Here is a 24,526-nt window from a genome sequence, read left to right as displayed (position 1 = left end):
TATCTATATAACTAACATTACCATATTAGTAGATTAACTAATGTAAGCTAGCTGGATAAATGAAAAGTATGAGAAAAGATATATAATTTATGAACAGGACAGGGATTAATTAGCAAAACCCAGTCATTTAATTATTGATTTAAGTATGTTACATGCTACCTAGCTGAGCTTTAACTCTCTATCCTCCGTGAGTCTGTATGTTTATTCTGTATGGGTCAGGGAGGGTGTGATTTGGTTAGAAGACAGAGCCAGTTCATAGTACTGTTCAAAAGCTACGTCCTGCGTGTCTATTTTTAGAATTTGGCACAGCCAATGCTGCATATATGCAAAGAAAAATATCCCCACATTTACAGTAGCCTATGCGGTGTCACCAATCACCATACGGTTCGCTAGTTTTCGGTACATGGGGGGGGGGGGGGTGCCACATCCGTCAAATCTCGTACCGTCTCCAGCTCTCAAGAAAACCAGTGGCGGCATCCACATTAGCTTTCTTCAATTAGTCCATTTAGCGAGTAATAGCCTACAATTATTTTTATTTGCATTGTAAAGTTGTGCACATTTTATCAGCATTATTTGTGGATGCATATAGGCTAGACTTCTTCCTTCTCCGCACTTGGAGAATATTTATGGCGGAGACCTGCAATGTGCGGATTTGTTATTGCTAGTTAAGATTAATGCCAACACGGTAGTTCAGAGTGGTGTGTTTTTCCGTTAAGTGTATGCTACTTGGTAATTAGCTAAATGACAAATAAGAAAAATCAGTTTTAATCTCCCTATAACACGAAGACGCTGCGTGTTACTTTCCAATTCATTAGTGAGATCGATGGCACGCTCGTACCGAAAGCGAACCGTACTGTGACTTTTCTGTGCAATGCTGCATTAGCACTCTAACAGTAACGTTACTTAACTTACCTATACAATCTCACTTGGTTCTAGTGATATGATATACCCACCACACGACCTGACCCAACATCTTGGACCAGTGGTTGAGTTACTTCAGAGGCTATTGTTACCGTAGCTAGATAGCTAGCTAGCTACGGTAACTGATCACCAACCATCTTGTAACGTGTATGGATAAGAAGACACGCTGGCCGCTGGCTCGTGCGTCTGACCCTTTAGTCGAGCGGTTAGCGATGTCTCCTGCGGTGCGGGCAACAGGGCTTCGCTTCCCGGCCGCGGCAGTTCCTGTGGTTGCGTTGTCCCCCGAATTCGCTACAATATCATCAACTGACTGCATATCACTTACTTTTCTGGGTGCATCCTTGACAGATGTAGTTTGAGGTTGTCCCGGTCTTCTCCTCAATAGTTCGTTTACATATCGAACATCTAGCAGTGATCTTGCTGGAATTTGTTGTAAAATCTGTGTAAGCAAAGCGCACAATTCGGGGCGTCTCTTTCGGCATCTTCGCGCTACTGAACATGACGGTATGCACGCCACGTGAATCCGCATGTAGGTGGAATACACGTGCCTGCCCTTACACGAAATTGAATAATGTTACAGTATTAATATAGCTATCAATATATTTTAATAGGGCCTATTATTTTAAAAAAATCTAACAAAAACAGTCTTTATCAATTAAAAAGTCAGAGTCCGGGTCTCCAACTTCCGAGTCCGAATGCAGTAAATTCGTGAGTCCAAGTCCAAGTCCGAGTCATCAGTGCTCAAGTCCAAGTCGAGTCACGAGTCATGAAAATCAGGACTCGAGTCGGACTCGAGTCCGAGTCCTGGACTCGAGTACTACAACACTGGTGGTGATTGGAGCGGACTTCAATGGACATGTTGGTGAAGGGAATAGAGGTGATGAGGAGGTGATGGGCAGGTATGGTGTCAAGAAGAGGAATGTGGAAGGACAGATGGTGGTGGATTTTGTGAAAAGGATGGAAATGCTGTGGTGAATATATATTTGAAGAAGAGGAAGGAACAGAGGGTGACTGACAAGAGTGGAGGAAGGTGCACACAGGTGGACTATATCTTATGTAGAAGGTGTGATCTAAAAGGGATTGGAGACTGCAAGCTGGTGATAGGGTAGCTAGACAGCATCGGATGGTGGTCTGTAGGATGAATTTGGAGATCAAGAAGAGGAAGAGAGTGAAGGCAGAGCCATGGATCAAATGGTGGAAGTTGAAGAAGGGAGACTGTAGTGTGCAGTTCAGGGAGGAGTTAAGACAGGCACTGGGTAGTAGTGAAGAGTTGCCGGATGGCTGGGCAAATACTGCAGAAATAGTGAGGGAGACAGCTAGGAAGGTACTTGGTGTGTCTTCTGGACAGAGGAAGGAAGACAAGGAGACTTGGTGGTGGAATGAGCAAGTACAGGGCAGTATACAGAGGAAGAGGTTAGCAAAGAAGAAGTGGGATAGTCAGAGTGATGAAGAAAGTAGATGGGAGTATAAGGAAATGCGATGTAATGCAAAGACAGAGGTGGTGAAGGCAAAGCAAAATGTGTATGGTGAGTTGTATGAGAGGCTGGACACTAAGGAAGGAGAAAAGGACTTGTACCGATTGGCTAGACAGAGGGACCGAGCAGGGAAGGATGTGCAGCAGGTTAGGGCGATCAAGGATAAAGATGGAAATGTGCTGACAAACGAGGAGAGTGTGCTGAGAAGGCGATGTGCAGAACTGCAGCAACTACAGAGGTATAAAGTTGATCAGCCACAGCATGAAGATATGGGAAAGAATAATAGAAGCTAGGTTAACAGGAGAGGTGACGATTAGTGAGCAGCGGTATGGTTTCATACCATGAAAGAGCACCACAGATGTGATGTTTGCTTTGAGAATGTTGATTGAGAAGTATAGAGAAGGCCAGCAGGAGTTACATCGTGTCTTTATAGATTTGGAGAAAGCATATTGCAGGGTGCCGAGAGAAGAGGTGTGGTACTGTATAAGGAAGTCAGGAGTGGTAGAGAAGTATGTAAAAGTGGTGCAGGATATGTATGAGGGAAGTGTGGTGAGGTGTGTGGTTGGAATGACAGATGGGTTCAAGGTGGAGGTGGGATTACATCAAGGATCGGCTCTGAGCCCTTTCTTGTTTGCAATGGTGATGGACAGGTTGACAGACGAGATCAGGCAGGAGTCTCTGTGGACTATGATGTTCACAGATGACATTGTGATCTGTAGTAAAAGTAGGGAGCAGGTTGAGGAGATCCTGGAGAGGTGGAGGTATGCACTGGTGAGATGAGGAATGAAAGTCAGTTGGAGCAAGACGGAATACATGTGTGAATGAGAAGGAGGACAGTGGAATGGTGAGGATGCAAGGAGTAGAAGTGACAAAGGCATATGAGTTTAAATACTTGGGGCCAACTGTTCAAAATAACAGGGAGTGCGGAAGAGAGGTGAAGAAGAGAGTGCATGCAGGGTGGAGTGGGTGGAAAAGAGTGTCAGGAGTGATTTGCGACAGAAGAGTACCAGCAAGAGTGAAAGGGAAGGTTTACAAGATGGTTGTGAGACCAGCTATGTTATATGGTTTGGAGATGGCGGCACTGATGAAAAGACAGGACGTGGAGCTGGAGGTGCCAGAGTCGAAGATTTTCATTGGAAGTGATGAAGATGGACAGGATTAGAAGAAGAAAGTAATTTTATTTTGTCATTGTACAGGTTACAATGAAATTTGTTTTCTGCATTTAACCCATCCTATGGTATAGGAGCAGTGGGCAGCTGTGGTGCAGCGCCTGGTGGACCCACTCAAGTTCTTTTTCCTATTGCCTTGGTTAGGGGTACACACAGGAGTATTAACCCTAACATGCATGTCTTTTTTTTGCCCCCTTTTTCTCCCCTGTTGTACTTGGCCAATTACCCTATTTTCTGAGCTGTCCTGGTCGCTGCTCCACCCCCTCTGCTGATCTGGGGAGGGCTGCAGACTACCACATGCCTCCTCCGATTACATGTGGAGTCACTAGCCGCTTCTTCTCACCTGACAGTGAGGAGTTTTACTAGTGGATGTAGCAAGTGGGAGGATCACGCTATTCCCCCCTGTTCCCCCTCCCCCTGAACAGGCGTCCCAACCGACCAGAGGAGGCACTAGTGCAGCGACCAGGACACATACCCACATCTGGCTTCCCACCCCCAGACATGGCCAATTGTGTCTGTAGGGATGCCCAACCAAGCCGGAGGTAACACAGGGATTTGAACCAGCGATCCCCATGTTGGTAGGCAACGGAATAGACCGCCCACGCCACCCGAACGCCCCAACATGCATGTCTTTTGATGAGTATATTATATATAGGAATGAGCATATTAAAGGTACATTAGAGTATATTATATCTAGTAATGAGTATATTAGAGGGACAGCTCAGGTTGGACGGTTTGGAGACAAAGCAAGGGAGGCGAGCTTGAGATGCTTTGGACATGTACAGAGGAGAAATGCTGGGTATATTGGGAGAAGGATGCTGAAGATGGAGCTACGAGGCAAGAGGAAAAGAGGAAGGCCAAAGAGGAGGTTTGTGGATGTGGTGAGGGAGGACATGTAGGTGAGGGGTGTGACAGAGGAAGATGCAGAGGATAGGAAGAGATGGAAATGGATGAGCCGCTGTGGCGACCCCTAATGGGAACAGCCAGAAGTAGAAGATAAAATTTGGGTCACAGATTGAAAATAAGTATTTTGAGCCTTTCTCAACCAGTCATTATTGAAATTATAGGCTTTCTTTACTCCAATGTTAACAACCATTACCAATGTAAACAAACCTTTTACTGCATCAGAAAACATTGAAAACTGATTTTGTCATGATTTAGTGTAAGTCCTTGTATCAAGAGACCTGTCAATCAATTTAGAGACCTGTCAATCAATGATAGCAGGTCCCAATCCTGTGTTTTGTATTCTGATAGTGGGGCTACCCTCTTATTTAACCTTGAAAGGAGAATTATACTTTTAAGTCCACTGTAAAACTTCTGATGTGTAAATGTATCAAGATCATGTAACAGTTACTGCACAGCAATGGATGGGTCTCTATCTGTTAAACAATCATAGCAGGTCCATTTCACTCAGACTTAGATGATCTAGATACAAGCGACCATATGGTAAATGTATGGTGGAAGGCTGAATTTCCAATTTCCAAGGATTCATTTTTGCCTTTATAACCCACCGACAGTTGTCTGCCAGAGATGAATTCAGTTGAACTCAGATGAACTCAGGTTATAAACAGCAAACATTACCAAACTCTGCACAGAGTATTCTGACCTGGAGATGGCAACTGGAATGGCAAGTTTGTACTGATACAATTCAAGAGGAGCTATTGTGTGTTGTTTTTACATCTCCACCTTTGTAAAATGTGTACAAACGTGGACAATGAAAAAACACCAAAACAAAACAAGAATTTCATTAGGATTGTGAGACTACATGCTTTAAGTTTGTGTTTGATCATTCAGTTGAATGGAAATGTCTCTCTGTGTAATAGGCTGTTTGCACAAGTCTGGCAGGACGACTGTTTTGGGTTCTGGATGCACTGAAGGATCATCAGGGCCCTGTGGACAAATATCACTCTGAGTCAGTTTTCTGATCCTGAGATATTGACAGCATGTGGTTTCTTATCAGTCATCTTTATCTACTAACACTTTAAGGCAGTTATATTAATTTTGTTTGTTTTACCTGAAGGTACCCTCATTATAGCCATTGTGACCACAGGCAAGAATTGTGTAAAATGCTATTTTTGCAAACAGCATCATACGGCAGATCACGAGACTCATGGGGGTCAGATATTACTCACAGGTCATTGTCCGTGCAGGTCCAACGAAACCCTCTGGATCGAAGAATTTCGATTAGGTCCACCACAGATCCTTCACTACACGATTCTCTGTAGAAGAGAGACAAAGGTCCCGGCTCTTGAATGTGACCGCTTGATATAACATCCGCTCAGTGCTTCTGGCAGAAATATACCAGCATAGGCTTTTCATTGATTCTCACATAAAAGGTCCCTCAAGGTTGGCCACCACCTTTATGTTGACATAGTCTACCATCCGGGGGTTCAAGCTGTCCAACTCAACACTTCCAAACATGCTGTGCAAAGAAAAGGAACATATTCTGTATTATCTGTTCAACAGGTTGACAAATGGTATATTTGCTGAACAGCTCACGTTTCCACGACACTTTACCTTTTCCTGTTGAATGCCTTATCTATGGAACCATTCAACAGCACTGTGATGTTGCCACATGCACTTTCTGCAAACTATCAAAAGTGTGAATGAAGAAAAAGCACATTACAACACTTGTAATGACTTTTGAAAAGTCTATTGCGTTTCAAATACCACTGTATGGCAGGGGCAACAGGTTAACCCATGTAACGGTTAAGGAAGTAAGTTCTACATTTAGAGGGTCCAAAGTTCGATTCCCATAAATGCTGAACTGCCCTTGAGGTAACATATTTGAACTCTCTGTCATAAGACTGCCATAGTCATGTCATAAAAATGTCATGACAGATGGATGCTATCCTGACTTTTCAAGGAAGTTTGACATAATTTTATGTTCGAATTCACGTTCGCAGCGACCTCACCCAGTACCAGTGTGGGAAGATGGCGGTGCGAATTCACATTTGCGGTGGCCTCACCCAGTGCCATCAGTGCAGTGTCTTTGTTCACGTCTGCGTTTAAATTTTTGTCTTCCGTTGTTGGCTGGGAGAGCTGGTGCTGGATCAGCTGCGAGAACTTGGTCTGCTGCGCTGTGGGCCCAGGGACCACAGCGACTGGTTAACGTTGTCGCTTGCGGAGTGGGAGACACGGGTTCGCGTCCTGGCTGTGGCGACGGTTCCCGGACTGCCCCCCAAATTCGCTACATTGGTGTCAAAAGTGGGATGGTGAGACCGTAAGGCCACCGGACGCGTATGCGCCCAGAGGCGTGAGGGAGCTGATATGCTGAAGTGCGAGGACGCACTTCCCGAAGGAGGGGGGGGTAATGTAACGTGCATGGATAAGTAGACACGTTGGCCGCTGGTTGACGGGTCTGACCCTTTAGTCGAGCGGTCAGCGATGTCTCCCGTGGTGCGGGCGATACGGGTTCGCGTCCCGGCCGCGGCAGTTCCCGTGGTTGCCCCCCCGAATTCGTTACATTGGTGTCAGAAGTGGGATGGTGAGACCGTAAGGCCATCGGAAGCGTATGCGCCCAGAGGCGTGAAGGAGCTGATATGCTGAAGTGCGGGGACGCGCTTCCCGAAGGAGGGGGGGTAGTGTGTGCATGGATAAGTAGACACGTTGGCCCTTGGCTAATGGGTCTGAACCTTTAGTCGACAGGTTAACGTCGCTTGCGGAGTGGGAGACACGGGTTCGCGTCCCGGCCATGGCGACGGTCAGATGTCAATTATTGATCTTTAACATAATATATGCAGCACTTGAAAACATTTTATTTTAAGAAATAATATCCGTGTGGTTCGTCAGCAATGGCAAGAAAAGCATTTCTCTCATCGTAGCTGTTAGGACCCAAGCGTTGTGTCAGGCTGCCCTTTATGTGCCTGAGCGTGTGCCCTACTGCATTCCAACCGTAACAAACTAACCTACTGTCCATCAAATCACATCAGACCCAAGTGTTAACCTTACACCAAACAAGCTATTTATTTATTGTATGACATTAAGGAATCAATTATGAATAATAAACATAGAGCATGTATGTAACAGCACTTACAGCAATCATGGAATTCAACTATTTCTGTGTCTTTTACATTTATTTGCAAGCAAGCCATCCCAGCGGACTACGTTAATGAAGAGACTGGGCTATTATTTCATAAAACTTTTACTGATGCGTAAATTTACCTCTATAAAGGAACCCTGAGAATCAAATGTGGTTTCTACTTTATTTCTCGGCATTAGTTGATCAACTGGAGGCTAATTGTAGTCTTCCAACAGTAGGCTACGTCATTCTAAATTGTAAATGCACTAGGCTGCAGTACATGAGGTGGCAAAGCTGCACTATTACAGTGCTATCACAAACATATAACAATTCAAATATTTGTTGGAATATGCTTTAGGCTTTTGCATTGCTCCGCAGCAACTGTGAATAAACAACATGCTGCTAACTTGCAAAACCTGTCAAACTATCGGTTTGGCATCAAATAAAACAAGCCGACCAGAGATTCCTCACAGCACATGAGCATAACGTGCAACAGGCTAATGCTGTGTTCTCATTATCTTGTTTAAAGTGCAAACTCGGGTAATGTTTTCAATGCATTTTTAACAGTCAATAATTATGTACAGCTGACATTCAGTCAGCCGCTGACACACCAAATTAAACGAAGTGATAAGGCAACGATCAAAAAACAAAAACACCATATCAGACCATATCAGTACAGTGCATCATATTTCTCTCCACTTGAAGGCAACAATAACTTTTTCTAGACCTACCATTTATCATTTTCAGCACGTTAAGCACTCCAACACACATGCCAAAGCAAGCAATTTTTTACAATTTTTTTTGGTATGTAAATAATTTACCGCACTCACCCTGCTTCAAGACAATGGCGGACACAGAACATGGCAACTGCTGTGAACAGCGGTTGTGAACAGTAAACTTTTAGGTCTTTTTTTAAACTCTATAACAGAGGTTCTCAAATCAAGTTCTGGAGGACCATCTGCAAGAACTCCTTTGTTCCAACCCAGGGAAAACATTCTGAAAACCATTGGTTAGGTTGGAACAAAACAAGTCTGATAGGTGGTCCTCTAGGAGGGGTTTGAGAACCACCGCGCTATACTAAAGACTTTTTCTCGGCTGTTATATTTTCCATCTTTCAACTTTCAAATTTAAATTGGTCATCTATGGCAGGGATGGGCAACTTTGATGATAGAGAGGGCCACAAACATTTTATCTTCACTACCAGAGGGCCAGATTGTGATAGTGCACTTACACCAGTGGGACACTGTAACCCCATCACTCCATTAACCAATTATAGCTACTAATTTAATGAAAAGATTCAAATATATACCGGTAATCAAAGTTTAGTATACAAACATTTCTATTTAATGAGCTTAATACAGAAACAAAACATCCAGATTCCTGAGTGATATACAATTATTGCAGTGCAATGGGGTCTCAAAAATCCATCCATTATCTGAACCCACTTATCCTGCTCTCAGCATCACAGGGATGCGGGAGCCTATCCCAGCAGTCATTCGGTGGCAGGTGGGGAGACACCCTGGACAGGCCGCCAGACTATGACACAGGGCCGACACACTCTCTCACACACACACACACACACACACACACACACACACACACACACACACACACACACACACACACACACACACATTCATACCTAGAGACAATTTAGTATGGCCGATTCACCTGACCTACATGTCTTTGGACTGTGGGAGCAAACCAGAGCCCCCAGAGGAAACCCACACAGACACGGGGAGAACATGCAAACTCCACACAGGACGACCCGGGATGAGCCCCAAGGTTGGACTACCCCAGGGCTCGAACCCAGCACCTTCTTGCTGTGAGGCGACCGCGCTAACGACTGTGCCACTGTGCACAAAAGTTAACATTCACACCAAGTGCAACAACTAATATTCATGTTTGTAATGCATTTCCACTCTGCCCTCCCATTCCATGACATGTTTCAGATAAACATGCATTTAGCTCAAAATGGTAAAATTACTCCATTTTATATAGCACTTTTCTAGTCTACTGACCACTCAAAGCACTTTTTTACAATGTATGCCTCACATTCACCTATTCACACACACACACACACACACACACTGATGAAGCCATTGAAAGCCATTTAAACTCACCTACACGTGGATCAGTATAAAGTTCTGTCTTAATGAGATACTTGTTGCCTCTTGCTGGTGTACAACAGACTGAAAGTCAATGTTTGTGCATCCAATCTGCATGAGCTGGAACAGAGTTTCATATGTCAGCCTGTTTCTCTCTTTTGACTTGACGTGCTTCATTGTTGAAAAGATGCTTTCCCAAGTAAGGAAGTGCTCCCAAACATGCTGGCCACTGAGAGTCTGAGAGTGCAAAATCCCTGAGGAGTGGAAAGCGGGACTCGGGTAGTAGTCTCCAAAATGAAATTCCTCTCTCATTGCGCTTTGCTTGAAAGAAGGGGTCTGACTATAGTTCTCAAAGTTCAAGCTGCAACTCTGGGGGTTGCTCACTGACAGCAGCAGACAGGGGTTCAGTGAATAACGCAGTTCGTGGCTGCATGGCGTGGAAATCTTAAAAGCGTTGCTTGAACTGCTGCTGCAGTGTATCTATGTCTACTCTGTACTTGAGAAATGTTTTCTCACATTTGGGACATCTTTGCACATCTTCACAGTCTTGAATCACAGGCGGGAAAGTGTGCCAAATTTGGGGGGCTGGATGAAAAGCCTTCTTTGAACAGGGCTGATTTACGCTTAAATGCGTTCATGTGTGCATAGAGATCCGACACAATTTGGCCTCGTCCCTGCAACTGCATTGAGGTGATTAAGATGCAAGGTAATATCTGCAAGGAAGGCCACATCGCAGAGGAAATCTATATCCCTGAGTTTACTGTAGTAAGCACCTGTATCACATCGAATGCTGTCCTCCAAGCGCACTGGGATTTCCGTGTGCAGTGCAGAAAACCTCTCCATACACTCCCACGGCTCATCCATCTGATCTCAGTGTGCATCCGTAAATCCCCATAAGCGGCACTCACTTCATCCAAAAAGGCTACAAACTTCTTATGATTGAGCGACCTGTTACCCCCTCGAATGAGATCGGTAACCTTGGTAACTAAATCCATGACATGGCTGAAGTTCATTGTCTTGGCACAGAGGGCCTCCTGTAAGATCAAAATGAAATAGGATTTAGCCTATGATAAAAATTCTCACAAAGAAATCCCACATTCATAACCATATATTAATATTACCTAGCAATAATGTTACCCACCTGATGTATGATGCAGTGCAATATTGGACAGTCAGTGCCGCTCTGTTGGAGGAGCCCGGCGAATCCAGTGCGTCTTCCTCGCGTTGATGGCGTGCCATTGGTAACAGCTGAAAGCTTGTCAAAGCCCCCATGCTCACTTACAACACTTAACGGTGTTGAAAACATCTTTGCCCTTGGTAGTGTCATGCAAAGACACAAATTCAATAACTCCTCGTGCACTTCAAATGAACTGTCCATGGCTCTTGTGTAAATGAGAAGCTGGCTAACATCCACCACATCTGTACTCTCATCCAACACTAAGGAGAAGTACTTGTAGTCATGCATGACTTGTTTTATCCCTAGACAGGATTTTGAATGTCAAACATTATCTGCATCACTGTGTGATGGGAGAGGCCGTTTCAAAGTTCTAAGCCACGTTATCATCTCCAGAAGCTTTAGCCATCTCCACTGCACACAGATTCACTGTTTTGTCGTCTGACAAGGGCTTCTTTGCTTTAGCAAGCTCAAGGGAAACAGCATAAAACGTCTTGGGAGAGGACTCCAGTGTAGACGTGGCTTTGGTAAAATTTAAAAAGAAAAGTCTTTGCTGCCCGTGTATTTTTCCTTTCAGGCCTGCGATGATAGCGGCTCTGGCACCTCCGGTGTAAAAGACACTCTCCCTGGAGTTGTTAGTTCAGTGACAGCCAGCGTTACACCAAAATCTGTGACCCATCCGATTATGTGACCCTGACTTACAAACGCGCTATTTCGGTTGTCCTCCCAGATTTTAACCACACCAAACCCATGTTAAAAATTAACCGGCTCATATTAACCGTTTCTAATTTTAAGCCGTATCCTGTCTGAAATAGCGTGTTTTGAAAGCATGGTCACATAACCTTGACGGATCACAGATTACGTTGCGAATCATTGACCTGAACTGGCCAGAGATAAATACAAGAGAACAGATATTTCCGGTGAATTAGAGATAGCGGTGCGTTTAACGTTACACCTCCTAGTTACGCGAATGGTATCTTCGCATCTGCGCGTCAAAAAGCTCCTGGGAGTGTGAGTTTTCGGAACAATGGGCCTTCGGAGCAGTGGGCTTCTGTTTTTGGATTAACGGGCTGTCGGACAATTGGGCTTTCGGTCCAATGGGAAATTTTTCGGACTACTTGGGTTTGGGAATAATGGGGCTGTCAGAACAACGAACCACAAGATCATTAGCGCTAACGATAGCAAAGCAATGCTAGCCAAATAGGCTAGCTAGCTGTGGCGTTCGACTAGTAGCGAAACGGCGTAGCCCAGTTATCTTTAACATCCATCCATTATCCAACCCGCTCATCCTGCTCTCAGGGTCGCGGGGATGCTGGAGTCCATCCCAGCAGTCATTTCGACTTGCCTTCATCTTGGTTAACTTTCCATGTGCCGTAAATCGCCGCATGGTGTTGCCTGTAGCAGGTGCACGTTGAAGGCTGCTAGACTCCGGTCTGTGGAGACCTTACTTCCCTACCTCAGTAGGGATACAGCCTAAGCTGTCACACGCCTAATGTCCGCTGCCATGCCATCGACTGTTGGCAAAGATTCTGTTGTTCAACACGTGCACTCCTTGCTTCCGCCTTCCGGTCTAAATGGTGACCCTGAGCGGTGCCTTCCGTATGCTAGCGAAATTATTTACATCCATCCAGCCAGGGGCGCGGGAAGCGGCACCCCCTAGCTGCAAGGAGAAGGAGCTGCAGGCAGGGTGAGCACCCCCCACTGCTGCCTGCAATTTTTTTAAAGTATATATTAGAACGATATAATAAATAATTTTGCATTGGGGAAGAAAACACGTTAAAAATCAAAATGTGTTTGCTAGTTTTGAGTGATCACAGACCTACGGGTTCACGGCGGTGTCACTTTGATGTTGATACAAACGCTCAGTCACGACGCATTGATTGGCAAACGGCCGTCGGACGAGGTAACTTAAACAACATGGCGCAAAAACGAATCTTGGACTTTTTCAATTCTAAAAAAAAGCAAACACAGCAAGGACGACGGAGTTATTAGACGCGGCACCTAGGCCTACTTCTACTGTCCCAAATGACGATCACCAGGAGGATGTTAGCAGTGCGGACAGTGTAGCTAGCGGGTCAGCGGCTGCTAACACCCAAGAGCTAACGTTAGCACACACGGACCGGCGGGACTCCGCAGGCTCAGCAGCTACATGCTCCAGGCCAGGCCGCCCGGCTGACGTCAGTGTGAGAGGATCTGACGAGCCTTGTCGACCAGACATGTGTTTTCCTGGGAGGAGAACTGGAACAGAGACCTTCCAGCGGTCATTTCAAAAAAGCTGTGTAACGTGCATGTATAAGAAGACACGCTGGCCGCTGGCTGGCGGGTCTGACTCTTTAGTCTAGCGGTTAGCGATGTTTCCCGCGGTGCGGGCAATATGGGTTCGCGTCCCGGCCGCGGCAGTTCCTGTGGTTGCCCCCCGAATTCGCTACAGCTGGTTTAACAGGTGGAAGTGGCTGCACTATGCCACGGAGAGAGACACCGTTCTTTGCGTCACTTGCTGCAAAGCCGCAGAGACGGGATTAAGACATCACGACAGAAAGACAGGTTCATTCACAGTACGAGGCTTTTTTAAATGCCGAAAAGCAACCACACAGTTTAGCCAGCACGACATGTCAGACATACATTCAGAATCAGTGAGGATGCTTGCTTCGCTCAACAGCACTCCAGTTAATGCTCTACTGTCGGACAGTGTTGAGAAAGAGCAACAAATTGCCAGAACTGTCTTAGAACTGATCGATAAGATTCTTCGGCAGTGAAGGGTTTCCGTTAAGAGGCCATACTAATCGAGATGGAGTGCTTTGGAAACTGACGATGGAAAGGACATGTGATTTGCCTAAATCCCGCGAGTGGCTGCAGCGAAGAGACAACCGGATGTCGGACACAATTCAAAAGGAAATACTGGAAATATTTGCCCGTGTTGTTAAAAGAGAAATCATGTCTGAAGCGGGAGAGCATTCTTTCTATGGTTTAACTGCAGATGCGACCACCGATGTAAGTACAACACAGCAATTTTCCTGTAGTCTGTAATATGTGGATTCAAAACTCGAGGCAGTGAATGTTTTCCTCGGGTTTTATAATGCGCCTGATTCAACTGGAGAAACACCTTTTCCCTGCATTAAATATGTTTATGTTCGCTTGAATTTGCCACTGGGACGTCTAAAGGGATTTTGCTTCGATGGCGCTGCTAATATGTCAGGCCGCATCTCAGGCGTGCAAGCAAACCTGAAAGAGCAGCGTCCAAATGCCCGCCATGTGCACTGCAGTGACCGTTCACTAGATCTGCTGTTACCGGAAGTGGCGAGGGACGTTCGCGTTGTTGCAGACACGCTAAACTGTGTACGGGATGTCTCCGTGGTGATAGGGGAGTCCTCGAAGCGTAAGACGCTGTTCCAGTCTATGTTTGGTAGTGATGAGGTGGTCTGCAACTTGCTGTCATTATGCCCGACTCGAGGGGTTGTGCACACAAGGGCTAGTTCACGGGTTTGCTCCTCATATACAGCCCTTTCGGAGACACTGAAGGTGCTAGAGCAAGACAAGACAGTAAGGGGAGATACTCGGGCGAAAATATCTGGTCTATACAAACAAGCTACAAAAGAAAGAACATACTGTAGCGAATTCGGGGGACAACGCAACCACAGGAACTGCCGCGGCCGGGAAGCGAACCTGTATCGCCCGCACCGCAGGAGACATCGCTAACCGCTCGATTAAAGGGTCAGACCCTCTAGGCAGGGGCCAGCGTGTCTACTAATCCATGCACGTTACAATACATTGGCCTTTTGAGCTGTGAGGCTGTTCTTGGACCGGGCGAGACCGTAGCCAGAACTCTCCAAAGTGAGAAGGCAAGTGCGAAGGGTGCGCTGGAGTGTGTGACTGCGCTACGACAGCGCATGCATGCACTGCGAGAAGATGGAGTTGTCCAGGAGATGACTGCCAAAATGGAGGCTTGTGCAGACACACAAAAAAACAAATCTTCAAATGCCCCTTCCTCCATGAGCCAGCAGAACCACCCCTGCCCGTCTAAGGGATACAGAGAGGCCATCGTGACTGATGTAGGAGAGCAGCAATGGCGGCGTGAGTTCTATGATGCCTTGGATCTTGTGACAACCGAGCTAGATCGCCGATTCGACCAAGAAGGACTGCAAGTCGCTGCCCTGTGAGAGTGACTCTTATCCATTTATCCATGCCGCAAATGGAGCCCACTCTGGGTGGAATGAGATCAATGCTGCACAGCTCCCCGATCAGATTGACAAATCTCGTCTACATATGCAGCTCACATTGATGGGTGAGCTCTCCAAGACAAAAGGACTCAAGTCAGCTCAAGCTGTTGCTGGATTTGTCGGAGCACTGCATCCTCAAACAAGGGATCTACTGACAGAGATGGAAATGTTTACTGAACTTTGCCAATGTCTACCTGTCTCTCTGCCGCTTCCTCTGAGCGGTCGTTCTCCACCCTTCACCACCTCAAAACGTGGCTACAGACCAATATGACCCAGAGAAGACTCACACACCTGACTTCACTGCACGTCCACAGTGACGTTCTTGATCGGGTGGACATTCAGCCAATGATGGAGAGATTTATCGACATCACACCAGAACGGAAGTCCACATTTGGAGTCTTCAAATAGGTAAGACTGACATGCATTATTATTCATTTTTGGCTATTGCTGCCGCCGCGCAGAGTGTGTGTAATAGCCAATATCCTGTTTGTAGTAGCCTATGTATGTAGCCAGGAACTGGCAGTGCTATGAGCTGAGTGGCATACTTTAAAATGGCATTCATAATAACTAGCAGGAAAGGCAAGTTCACATTATTGCTATTGCGCCGGTTGATGTGCGCAGCGCAGACTGTTCTTAACGTTGGCCTAACGGATATCCGGTGTCTGTGTTAATGGCGTGTTTTCGGCTAGCAGTGGTGTCGTGAAAAAGAGGCGTTTGTGTGCGTAACGGATACGGGCCTATCAGAACTTTGGCGTGTCAAACGATGGGCACGCGTGTGTGTCACGTGATTGACCGTGTGGCTGTTTACATTACTGCGTCCGTCCCAGAGCGCTAACACGAGTTCTGAATAGCTTCCCTTCCTTTTACCTCTCATTTGACTGTAAATTCCGACACATTGTTGGTAAAATAGTTAACGTTACGTCTGTGCGTGCGTGCATGCGTCGTGCGTGCTTAGTTGTACTGTACGAGTGCACCGGGGTCCATCGTTGTGCCACCGTGCGTGTGTGAGCGTGTGTGAGCGAGAGACTGAGAGAGGGAGGGATATTTCCTTGGCAGATAAATGCTAGCCTAGATAGAGAGCATCTCTGCACCCCCACTCAAAATACCTTCCCGCGTCCCTGCATCCATCCATTATCCAAACCCCTTATCCTGCTCAGGGTCGCGGGATGCTGGAGCCTATCCCAGCAGTCATTGGGCGGCAGGCGGGGAGACACCCTGGATAGGCCGCCAGTCCATCACAGCCCCCCCCCCCCCACACACACACACCTAGGGACAATTTAGTATGGCCAGTTCACCTGACCTACATGTCATTACTTATACTTTCTACCGAAATTACTTGTATGCATACATGTGAAGCGCTTGCATGTCTACATATAAGAGCATACACACATATAACTGACAAATGCATACATACACATTTGAAACATGTATAGAAATATATGTGAAACACTTGCACATGCATCTAAAATTTTTTGTATTTTTGTAATCATATGCAAGAGATTCAGTTGTATTCAGCAGTATATATGCAACTTTTTCATATATGCACGTGTGAGTGTTTCAGATAGATAAGTATAAATGTCTCACTTGTTTGTGTGTAAGCATTTCATATGTATGTGTATATGACATACTATATGCATGTGGGAGTGTTTCTCATGCGTAAATGTTTCACAGGAGTTTTATTTATGAGCATGCATAGGTTTGCAGAGTATGTATGCATGTATGAGCGTTTCAGTAGTGAGTGTGAGAGTATTTCCGTCATTTGACATAACCGGGCATGACAGTTTAATTTATTTTTTCTTCTTGACAAATGTATGGCATGTGATGTCCCTGTTCTGACACCTGACACTTTCACCAGTAGTTGCACATTAAATTGGGTGAAGAGACTGTGTGTGTGTGTGTGTGTGTGTGTGTGTGTGTGTGTGTGTGTGTGTGTGTGTGTGTGTGTGTGTTAAAAATTTTCATGCTGTCCATTGCAGTCAAATCATGACAGCCTTCCTTTGCTAACTGTAGCAGTAACCATAATTTAGCAAGTGACAGCTTTTTTTGTCATGACTACTAATATAATTTGTCATGTTTCTGACAGCTGTCATGCTGCGTTGACGAGATGTTTTTAGTGTTTTTGTCTGGTCTATGATATCATGAGGGATCTGTCATAAAACACACGCTAATTTGCGATAAATTATTACATGACACAAGTTGCCATGTCATTAGATGCCGTGAGCTCTGCCAGGACTGTTACTGGCCCATGTGCAGTCTGTGCAGAAAGCCAGCAGAATTAGAAGGCAAAGCAACACTCCTCACTGTAAGGTTCTCATCTTTTCTCTGGTGCTACAGGAGAACAATGAGGCCTTTATGTGCAATAGTGACACACAAAAAAAACACACACACGCGCACACAAACACACGGGAGGGATGGATGATCGGTTTCAGAGACATCTGAAAGTCATTTGAAAGGTACAAACTAATATAATAATTGCTGTGGGGAGATTTAGTTTTCACTTAGAGGCACGACAAAAGATAATCTAAGTGGGTAAAAGTACAAGACAAAAACACAAAGTAATCTGACTGCATAACGATACCAGACAGCAGCACTGGTACACATGCGTGTGCTTAAACAGTTGAAATGAAACAATTGTTGCCTTGTTTTGTACTTGATATTATTTATTTCTTGATGCTATCTAAAGTTTTTATAGAATACTTATTGCATAAACAACTTTAAGGAGAGGTTTTAGGGTTGTTTTTTTTTAAAATTTTCTCTGCTTTTTCTCCCCAATTGTATCCGGCCAATTACCCGGTCGCTGCTCCACCCCCTCTGCCGATCCGAGGAGGGCTGCAGACTACCACATGCCTCCTCCGATAATTGTGGAGTCGCCAGCCGCTTCTTTTCACCTGACAGTGAGGAGTTTCACCACAGGGACGAAGCACTTGGGTGGATCACGCTATTCCCCCCCCGAACAGGTGCCCTGACTGACCAGAGGAGGCGCTAGTGCAGCGACCAGGACAAATACCCACATCTGGCTGGCTTCCCACCCGCAGATACGGCCAATTGTGTCTGTAGGGACGCCCGACCAAGCCGGGGGTAACACGGGGATTCGAACCGGCGATCCCCGTGCTGGTAGGTAACGGAATAGACCGCCATGCTACCTGGACGCCCCCCTTTAAGGAGAGTTTTGAAATTATAACTATAATAAAAACTGTAAATTGGCTATTTTCCTGTCCCTCTCAACTTTCACAAATACTGAAGTACCCCCATCTTGATTTGACACATTTCAAGTGGCCAGAATTTCTAAAATCCTTTTTTTTATGTTGCTAAATGCTTAAGAATCACAAGGATCCATTCCAGACTTCCACAGATTTTAGTCAGCCATAGGTGCAGAGAAATTCATCTGGGTCTTCACTGGTCATAAGCTAGCATGAAAAGTCAGGATAGCATTTGACATCTTTAGCCTTATGATTAGGGTTCAAATATATTGTTGCTCAAAGATTTATCAAAATGTCCAAGAAATGGGAATTTGGGGCAAGTTGGGTGTGGTGTTGGTTGATATTGTCTAATTATTCTATACTACTGGCAAGAAAGGAGAAAGACGGCAGACTAAATTCAAACTGTAGCATTGAAACAGTAGAATGGCACATGAATTCATCTACTATTTTTCGATATTAAACTTACATTTTGTGAGGCCTGTCTCCATAAGGAATACACAGGATGATTAACACATGCTGACCATTCGGGACAGGAATTGAAATCAAAGCCTGTGAATAAAATGAACAGCTAGTTAATAGGGCAATGGGCCTCATTCGTCAATTGTTCATACATAGATATTTGTTCTTACACACCCATGGGGTTTTTTAGCCCTGAAGTTTGTCTCAGAGGTATATGTAGAACCTGGGTAACCCCTGAATTTAGACACCAATTGGCTAACACTGGCGGTGCAGTGGCACAGTGGTTAGCGCAGTCGCCTCACAGCAAGAAGGTCCTGGGTTCAAGCCCCAGGGTAGTCCAACCTTGGGGGTCGTCCTCTGTGTGGAGTTTGCTTGTTCTCCCCGTGTCTGCATGGGTTTCCTCCAGGTGCACCGGTCTCCTCCCACAGTCCAAAGACATGTAGGTCAGGTGAATCGGCTGTACTAAATTGTCCCTTGGTGTGAATGTGTGTGTTGGCCCTGTGATGGCCTGGCGGCCTGTCCAGGGTATCTTCCCACCTGCTGCCCAGTGACTGCTGGGATAGGCTTCAGAATACCCATGACCCTGAGAGCAGGATAAGCGGTTTGGATAATAGATGGATGGATGGATGGCTAACACTGATGTCTTTCCAAGCCTGGATGATTGCTCTTTGCAAGAGGCAGACAATAGATGCTAGGGGGAAGGAATTACAAATGTCCATCAGGATTTGCACTGCTGTCAGACAATTTTGAGGGCTAAGAATCCCATGGGTGTGTAAGAACAAATTTGTACGTATTGATGAATGAGGCCCATTGTCATTATCTTCATGAAATGTGTAGCAGAAAAATATAGAACAACTCGTTCCTAGTTAGACATCATGTACTGCTCACATGATGTCTAACTAGGAACGAGTTGTTCTGTATTTTTCTACTACAAATGTAAGACAAATAAGGATGGACAGTCAAACGCAATCTGCAATTATCTCTGCCAAGAGCAAAAATTTATCAAAAAAGCAGAGACAAATGTTTCTAAGTCCTTTTGCAGCCCCAAGTGGACCTCTATTTAAAACAAATTGTGTTTATTGTCTTTGTTACTGAGTGCAGCTACCAAGCTGATAAAGAGCATTGCAATCAGTTTGGCTAGCACTATATATATAGTGTGTGTGTGTATATGTATGTATATAATCTAGTGTACTGCTGTAGTCAGGCAGTCGTTGAGTTGGAGCTCTGTAAAACTCTTGATGGTGCACAACAGGTGAGAACTCTCTAGTTAATTCATTGAGAACTCACAACAAACAAGCGCTAAAATTGTAGATTGAAATCTATTAAGCAGAGCTTTTGGACATCACTGTGACTTTGGAAATGAATCAAAATGACCAGAAAGTAAGGATCATCTCTTTAATAAATTCTTAATTTAATCACTGGATCACATTGAGTTACTATGACTAAGTTACTGTGGTTGTGCCTGTTTGTGAATTAACATGTTTGAGATTTTGTTGTTATTTCTTATGATCTATAGGACTCCGTGTTGTGTTTTTGATAACAATCTACCTATGTCCTCCTCTTGGCCACACCAGACGAGGTCGTTGAACATGTAGCCAACAAGTGTGTCCTCCAGGGTCCAGAAATGGCGCATCACCGCCGCATAGCTGTGCATCAGAGTCCTGGTTTTACTCCAGAATAGAAACTGGAGTGTGAGGAGAAAATCAAAGAGAAAGCATATTGGAGAAGATTCAGTGAAATGTGAAGAGCTTCTAATGAGCCTCTAATGTCCTGCAGATATAACAGAAAACTGAGTTTTTTTAATTTCGGAAAACTGTATCTGATAAAGCGCATCTATATCTTGCTGCTGTGGATGTCCATCACTGACATTCACCCTGTTGCAAGGCCAAGTTTGTGGCATTGCGCGAAACATTCGACGATAGTCCTTCACCTTCACGTTGCAAGAAGACCGTCGCACAACTGCCTCCTCGAACCCTCTCCAGATCTCCTCGCAGTCATACCTAAACACACACACACGCATACACACACACGTGATAGCCGTCTCAATGGGACATGTTCATTAGTGTGTTTGATGACAAAAATATACAACATACAAGACTTGAGGTAAATCACTGTGCAGTGTATTACCTCATGGTAGGGTTCACTAGTGTGATGTAATTGTAACACCGTCCAACCACAATGTGTTTTAAGTTTGGGGTTGTTCCTGCCTCTGCTTTGAATTCACTGGGCCAGAAATGAAGCAATAGAAACCCTTTGAGACAGAGACAAAGCATGTATATATTATCTATTCAGCTGGGAGGGAAAGAATCAGAAGGAAGGAAGAAACAACAGGTATTATATATATACTAAATAGCCACTTGAAAGGGCAAAGAAGGAAAATTAGAAACACAATGGAAGTAAAAGAAAGATAAAAAGGAGTGAATGAAGAAAGAAAAACAAAAGGAGGAAGGAAAGTTTGTAGATTAAATTTGTATATTGTATTATGTAACGGTGATTTTGAGAATTGTGAGTGGAGTGTAAACAAATGTCTACATTGATCGAATTAACTTTACAGAAAACACTTCTCAAAGTCCATAAAACACTCACTCTGTGGATATTATTTCATATGATGTAAGGATGTCACTTACATATGGGTATGCTGAACATCGCAGCAGTCACTAATATTTGATGATGGATGATGATAGTAGAGAGGGTTGACCCTGGACCTTCTCACAGCCCTCTAGAACATCCACATGTCTGTGGATTCAGTAGAAGAGATAGTTTCAGTTGAGGGAGTGGGTTAGTGTGTGTGTGTGTGTTTGTGTGTGTGTGTGTGTATACTTGCACATTCATGCAGACTATGGTAATTCTGACGATGTAACCTAATCATGGGGTTATGGGATGTTTTTCCATGATGTGTGGCATTGGGACGACTGCAGATCAACAGGAACTTGGACGTTTTGTGTCAGACATTTTGTTCTAGCTTTGGTTGTGACATCTGGCTGCCAAACACGCCGTCCGCACCGAGAACACATAACGTGTTCATTTGCAACCGAAGACCGAATTAAAATGTAATGGTCCTATGTAGTTCCCTCTCCCTCTTTTGTCTGTAGCTGTGGCTTGGTAGGTTTTAAAAGAAAAAAAAACTATTTTAAAAGGCAAATAGTTAGGCTGGACTACTTAGAAAGGATAAAAAAAGTTCACCAACCACATCACTATAGCCGGCTCTCAGGGACTATACTATACTATACTATACTATACTATACTATACTATACTATACTATACTATACATGCTGTGCTGTGATGGAGAGTGAACCAGAAACAGTGGCATTTCAGCAGCCATTAGGTTACATGCAGCACCGTATTATGGCATTTGTACATTATAAATGCTAATGCACAACTGGTTAAATCTAGACAAACAAGATACAAGCGCTTACCATTTCAAGATTGCACATCTCGATCAATAGAATAGATCGCTATTGCTCGGTCCAGTATATCTCACTCTGCCTAGTCTAAGTTGCAGGATCCTGGTGTGGTGTGATGTGATGGACACGTGCCCTCCTCTCAGGGCCAGTAGCCAACATACCTAAGAGGCCGGTCGTCATAGTCCTACACAAACACAGCTCTCTCCTAACCCAGAGAGACATTCTTAAAGAACAGATAAGGGTTTTCCCAGCCTCCATGGCAGAATTGTGGCTCCGCATGACTCTCATTATTGTGCCACTGCAACGTTAACAATCTCCTTACGCAGAACTTGGTCGCTTCCCAGAACAAATTGCATGTCCTTTGTGGAATTTTCCTGTCATTTGCTGAATTAGCAAAACTGCAACATGAACTAAGTTTGAAAAGACGTTTTGTCATGAAACTTACATGCACAGAGTTACTTGGGAGCAGTCGGGTGACTAACTTGAGAGCTGCACACCCCTCCAGCTTTGTCATCTGAAGCACTTCCCAGCATCGCCTTCAATCAACTGCTGTGTTTTTTGGAGCGGTGTATGTTTACTCTGTGTTAGCTCTCTTGAACAACTGATTAAAGTTTGATTTTTTTGGCGTTCACTGTGAGATTTCTACTGGCTGTCTTTTCCCTACGCTAAAGGGCTTCCAACTATCTGGGGTAAAATGAAATATGTATTTTTTTACATCATTAATAAACAGAGAAAGAAGCTGGGGAGTTCAAGAAAGGACCCAACAACAAGACACAGAGAGGTATTTAAGGAGCTATTTGAACATCAGGCAAGTTGTAAATTACGTTAAAGTATACAAAGCGGTACTTCATGGCGATGGTCTAAATGTAGAATTATTACAGGGCTTGCATAACGTAAAGTGGGAGACACTGCATTGCTTCAATTCTGACACCTCTTTTGGTGAATGCTGTCTCATGGTGAAAACTCTTGAAACTCTGGATGAGAGGGTCGGTACTGCTATTTTTTTGAAGGTTGATCGTTTTGTTCGTGCTCACACATGCTGCGATCAAGGATACAGTGAGAATCTTCACACAGCTGACCCGGTCCATTGACAGAGGACGCTATGAGGTCAAGTAGCAGAAGAAAAGGTCGCTAAACAAAGCCAAAAAAAAAAGTCCTTTTGACTCTCAACCTATGACTCGAGTATAGCATACGCTTTAACTGAGCAATATATTCTCACAAAGAATCATATCATCTCCCTGTAATATGCTGAGGAGCTGTATTTACTGACTTTCTGCTGTCTGCATGACAGCATCTTCCCATGGGGAGGAGTATGTTCAGGAATCTTCTTCCATAAGGATGCACGGATCGGGGCATCTGGGTAGCGTAATGGTCTATTCCGTTGCCTAGCAACATGGGGATCGCTAGTTCGAATCCCGTGTTACCTCCGGCTTGGCCGGGCGCCCCTACAGACACAACTGGCCGTGTCTGCGGTTGGGAAGCCGGATGTGGGCAAATAAATGGCAACCAGTGGCATATGCCTCAAGATCCATGTCTGAGGCAGAGAAATGCTATGCTCAGACTGAGAAAGTCTCTGGAGCTTGTCTATGGGTGTGAAAAGTTTCACAGCTATGTTTATGGTTTACCTACTTTTACTGCAGAGACTGATCGTTACCGCTGATTTCGATCATAACCCCCCCCCCCCCGAATGACATGTCGCCCAGCGTGACAACGCTTCAAAAGTATGATTTTGAGCTAACAAACACACCAGAGAAATAAATCGTGCTTGCTGATGCTTTGTCTGGGGCACCTCTCCTCGGCATGGGAACACAAGATACCCCCATGTCTGATGATGTTGATATGCATGTTGATGTGGTGAAATCATCATTTCCCGTGTCTGACATCACGTTGCAGAAAATTGTGCCGAAAACTGTGAAAGACACAACACTGCAGGTAGTGATAACCAATCTCCAAGATGGCTGGTCAAAAGGCAGCTGTCCACAGTTCTATCCAGTCAGAGCGGATCTGAGTGTGGGTAATGGCCTAGTGCTCAGACAAGCCAGCAAGGTGATTCTGCAGTCCATGTGCCAGGATATGCTTCGTCATATCCACGAAGGGCACCTCGGGTTGGAGAAATGCAAGAGGAGAGCGAGAGAGGCAGTATACTGGCCAGGGATCAATAGGGACATGGAGGGGATGATTGGAAAATGTGACTTGCCTCAGGCATCACCACAAACAAACAAAATAACCAATGCTGATTGTAGACATGCCAACTGAACTGTGACAAAAGGTAGGAACTGATTTATTGTATCTGAATGACAAAGACTATGTTGTGGTGATAGATTACTACTCAAACTACCCCAAAATAGCCCCGCTTTCTAGCACATGCGCTAATAGT

General features: G+C 44.9%; 1 protein-coding gene across 1 annotated transcript; it reads right to left on the bottom strand.

The window, feature by feature from the left end:
• Positions 1–5,355: 5,355 nt before the first annotated feature.
• LOC130130117 (ADP-ribosyl cyclase/cyclic ADP-ribose hydrolase 1-like) lies at positions 5,356–21,400 on the bottom strand. The gene is made up of 9 exons (XM_056299847.1): positions 21,372–21,400; positions 20,872–20,995; positions 20,618–20,744; positions 20,293–20,428; positions 18,752–18,834; positions 6,083–6,156; positions 5,895–5,987; positions 5,698–5,784; positions 5,356–5,455 (listed from the first exon to the last, which is right to left on the bottom strand). Exons 1-9 carry the CDS (start codon positions 21,388–21,390, stop codon positions 5,356–5,358), a joined length of 843 nt encoding a protein of 280 aa, XP_056155822.1. The 5' UTR covers positions 21,391–21,400.
• Between the last annotated feature and the right edge of the window lie 3,126 nt (positions 21,401–24,526).

The sequence above is a fragment of the Lampris incognitus genome, chromosome 19, assembly GCF_029633865.1.
Source record: "Lampris incognitus isolate fLamInc1 chromosome 19, fLamInc1.hap2, whole genome shotgun sequence".
NCBI classification, from domain to species: domain Eukaryota; kingdom Metazoa; phylum Chordata; class Actinopteri; order Lampriformes; family Lampridae; genus Lampris; species Lampris incognitus.
The sequence above is the reverse complement of the archived record's forward strand: the minus strand, read 5'-3'. Positions and strand labels throughout refer to the sequence as shown.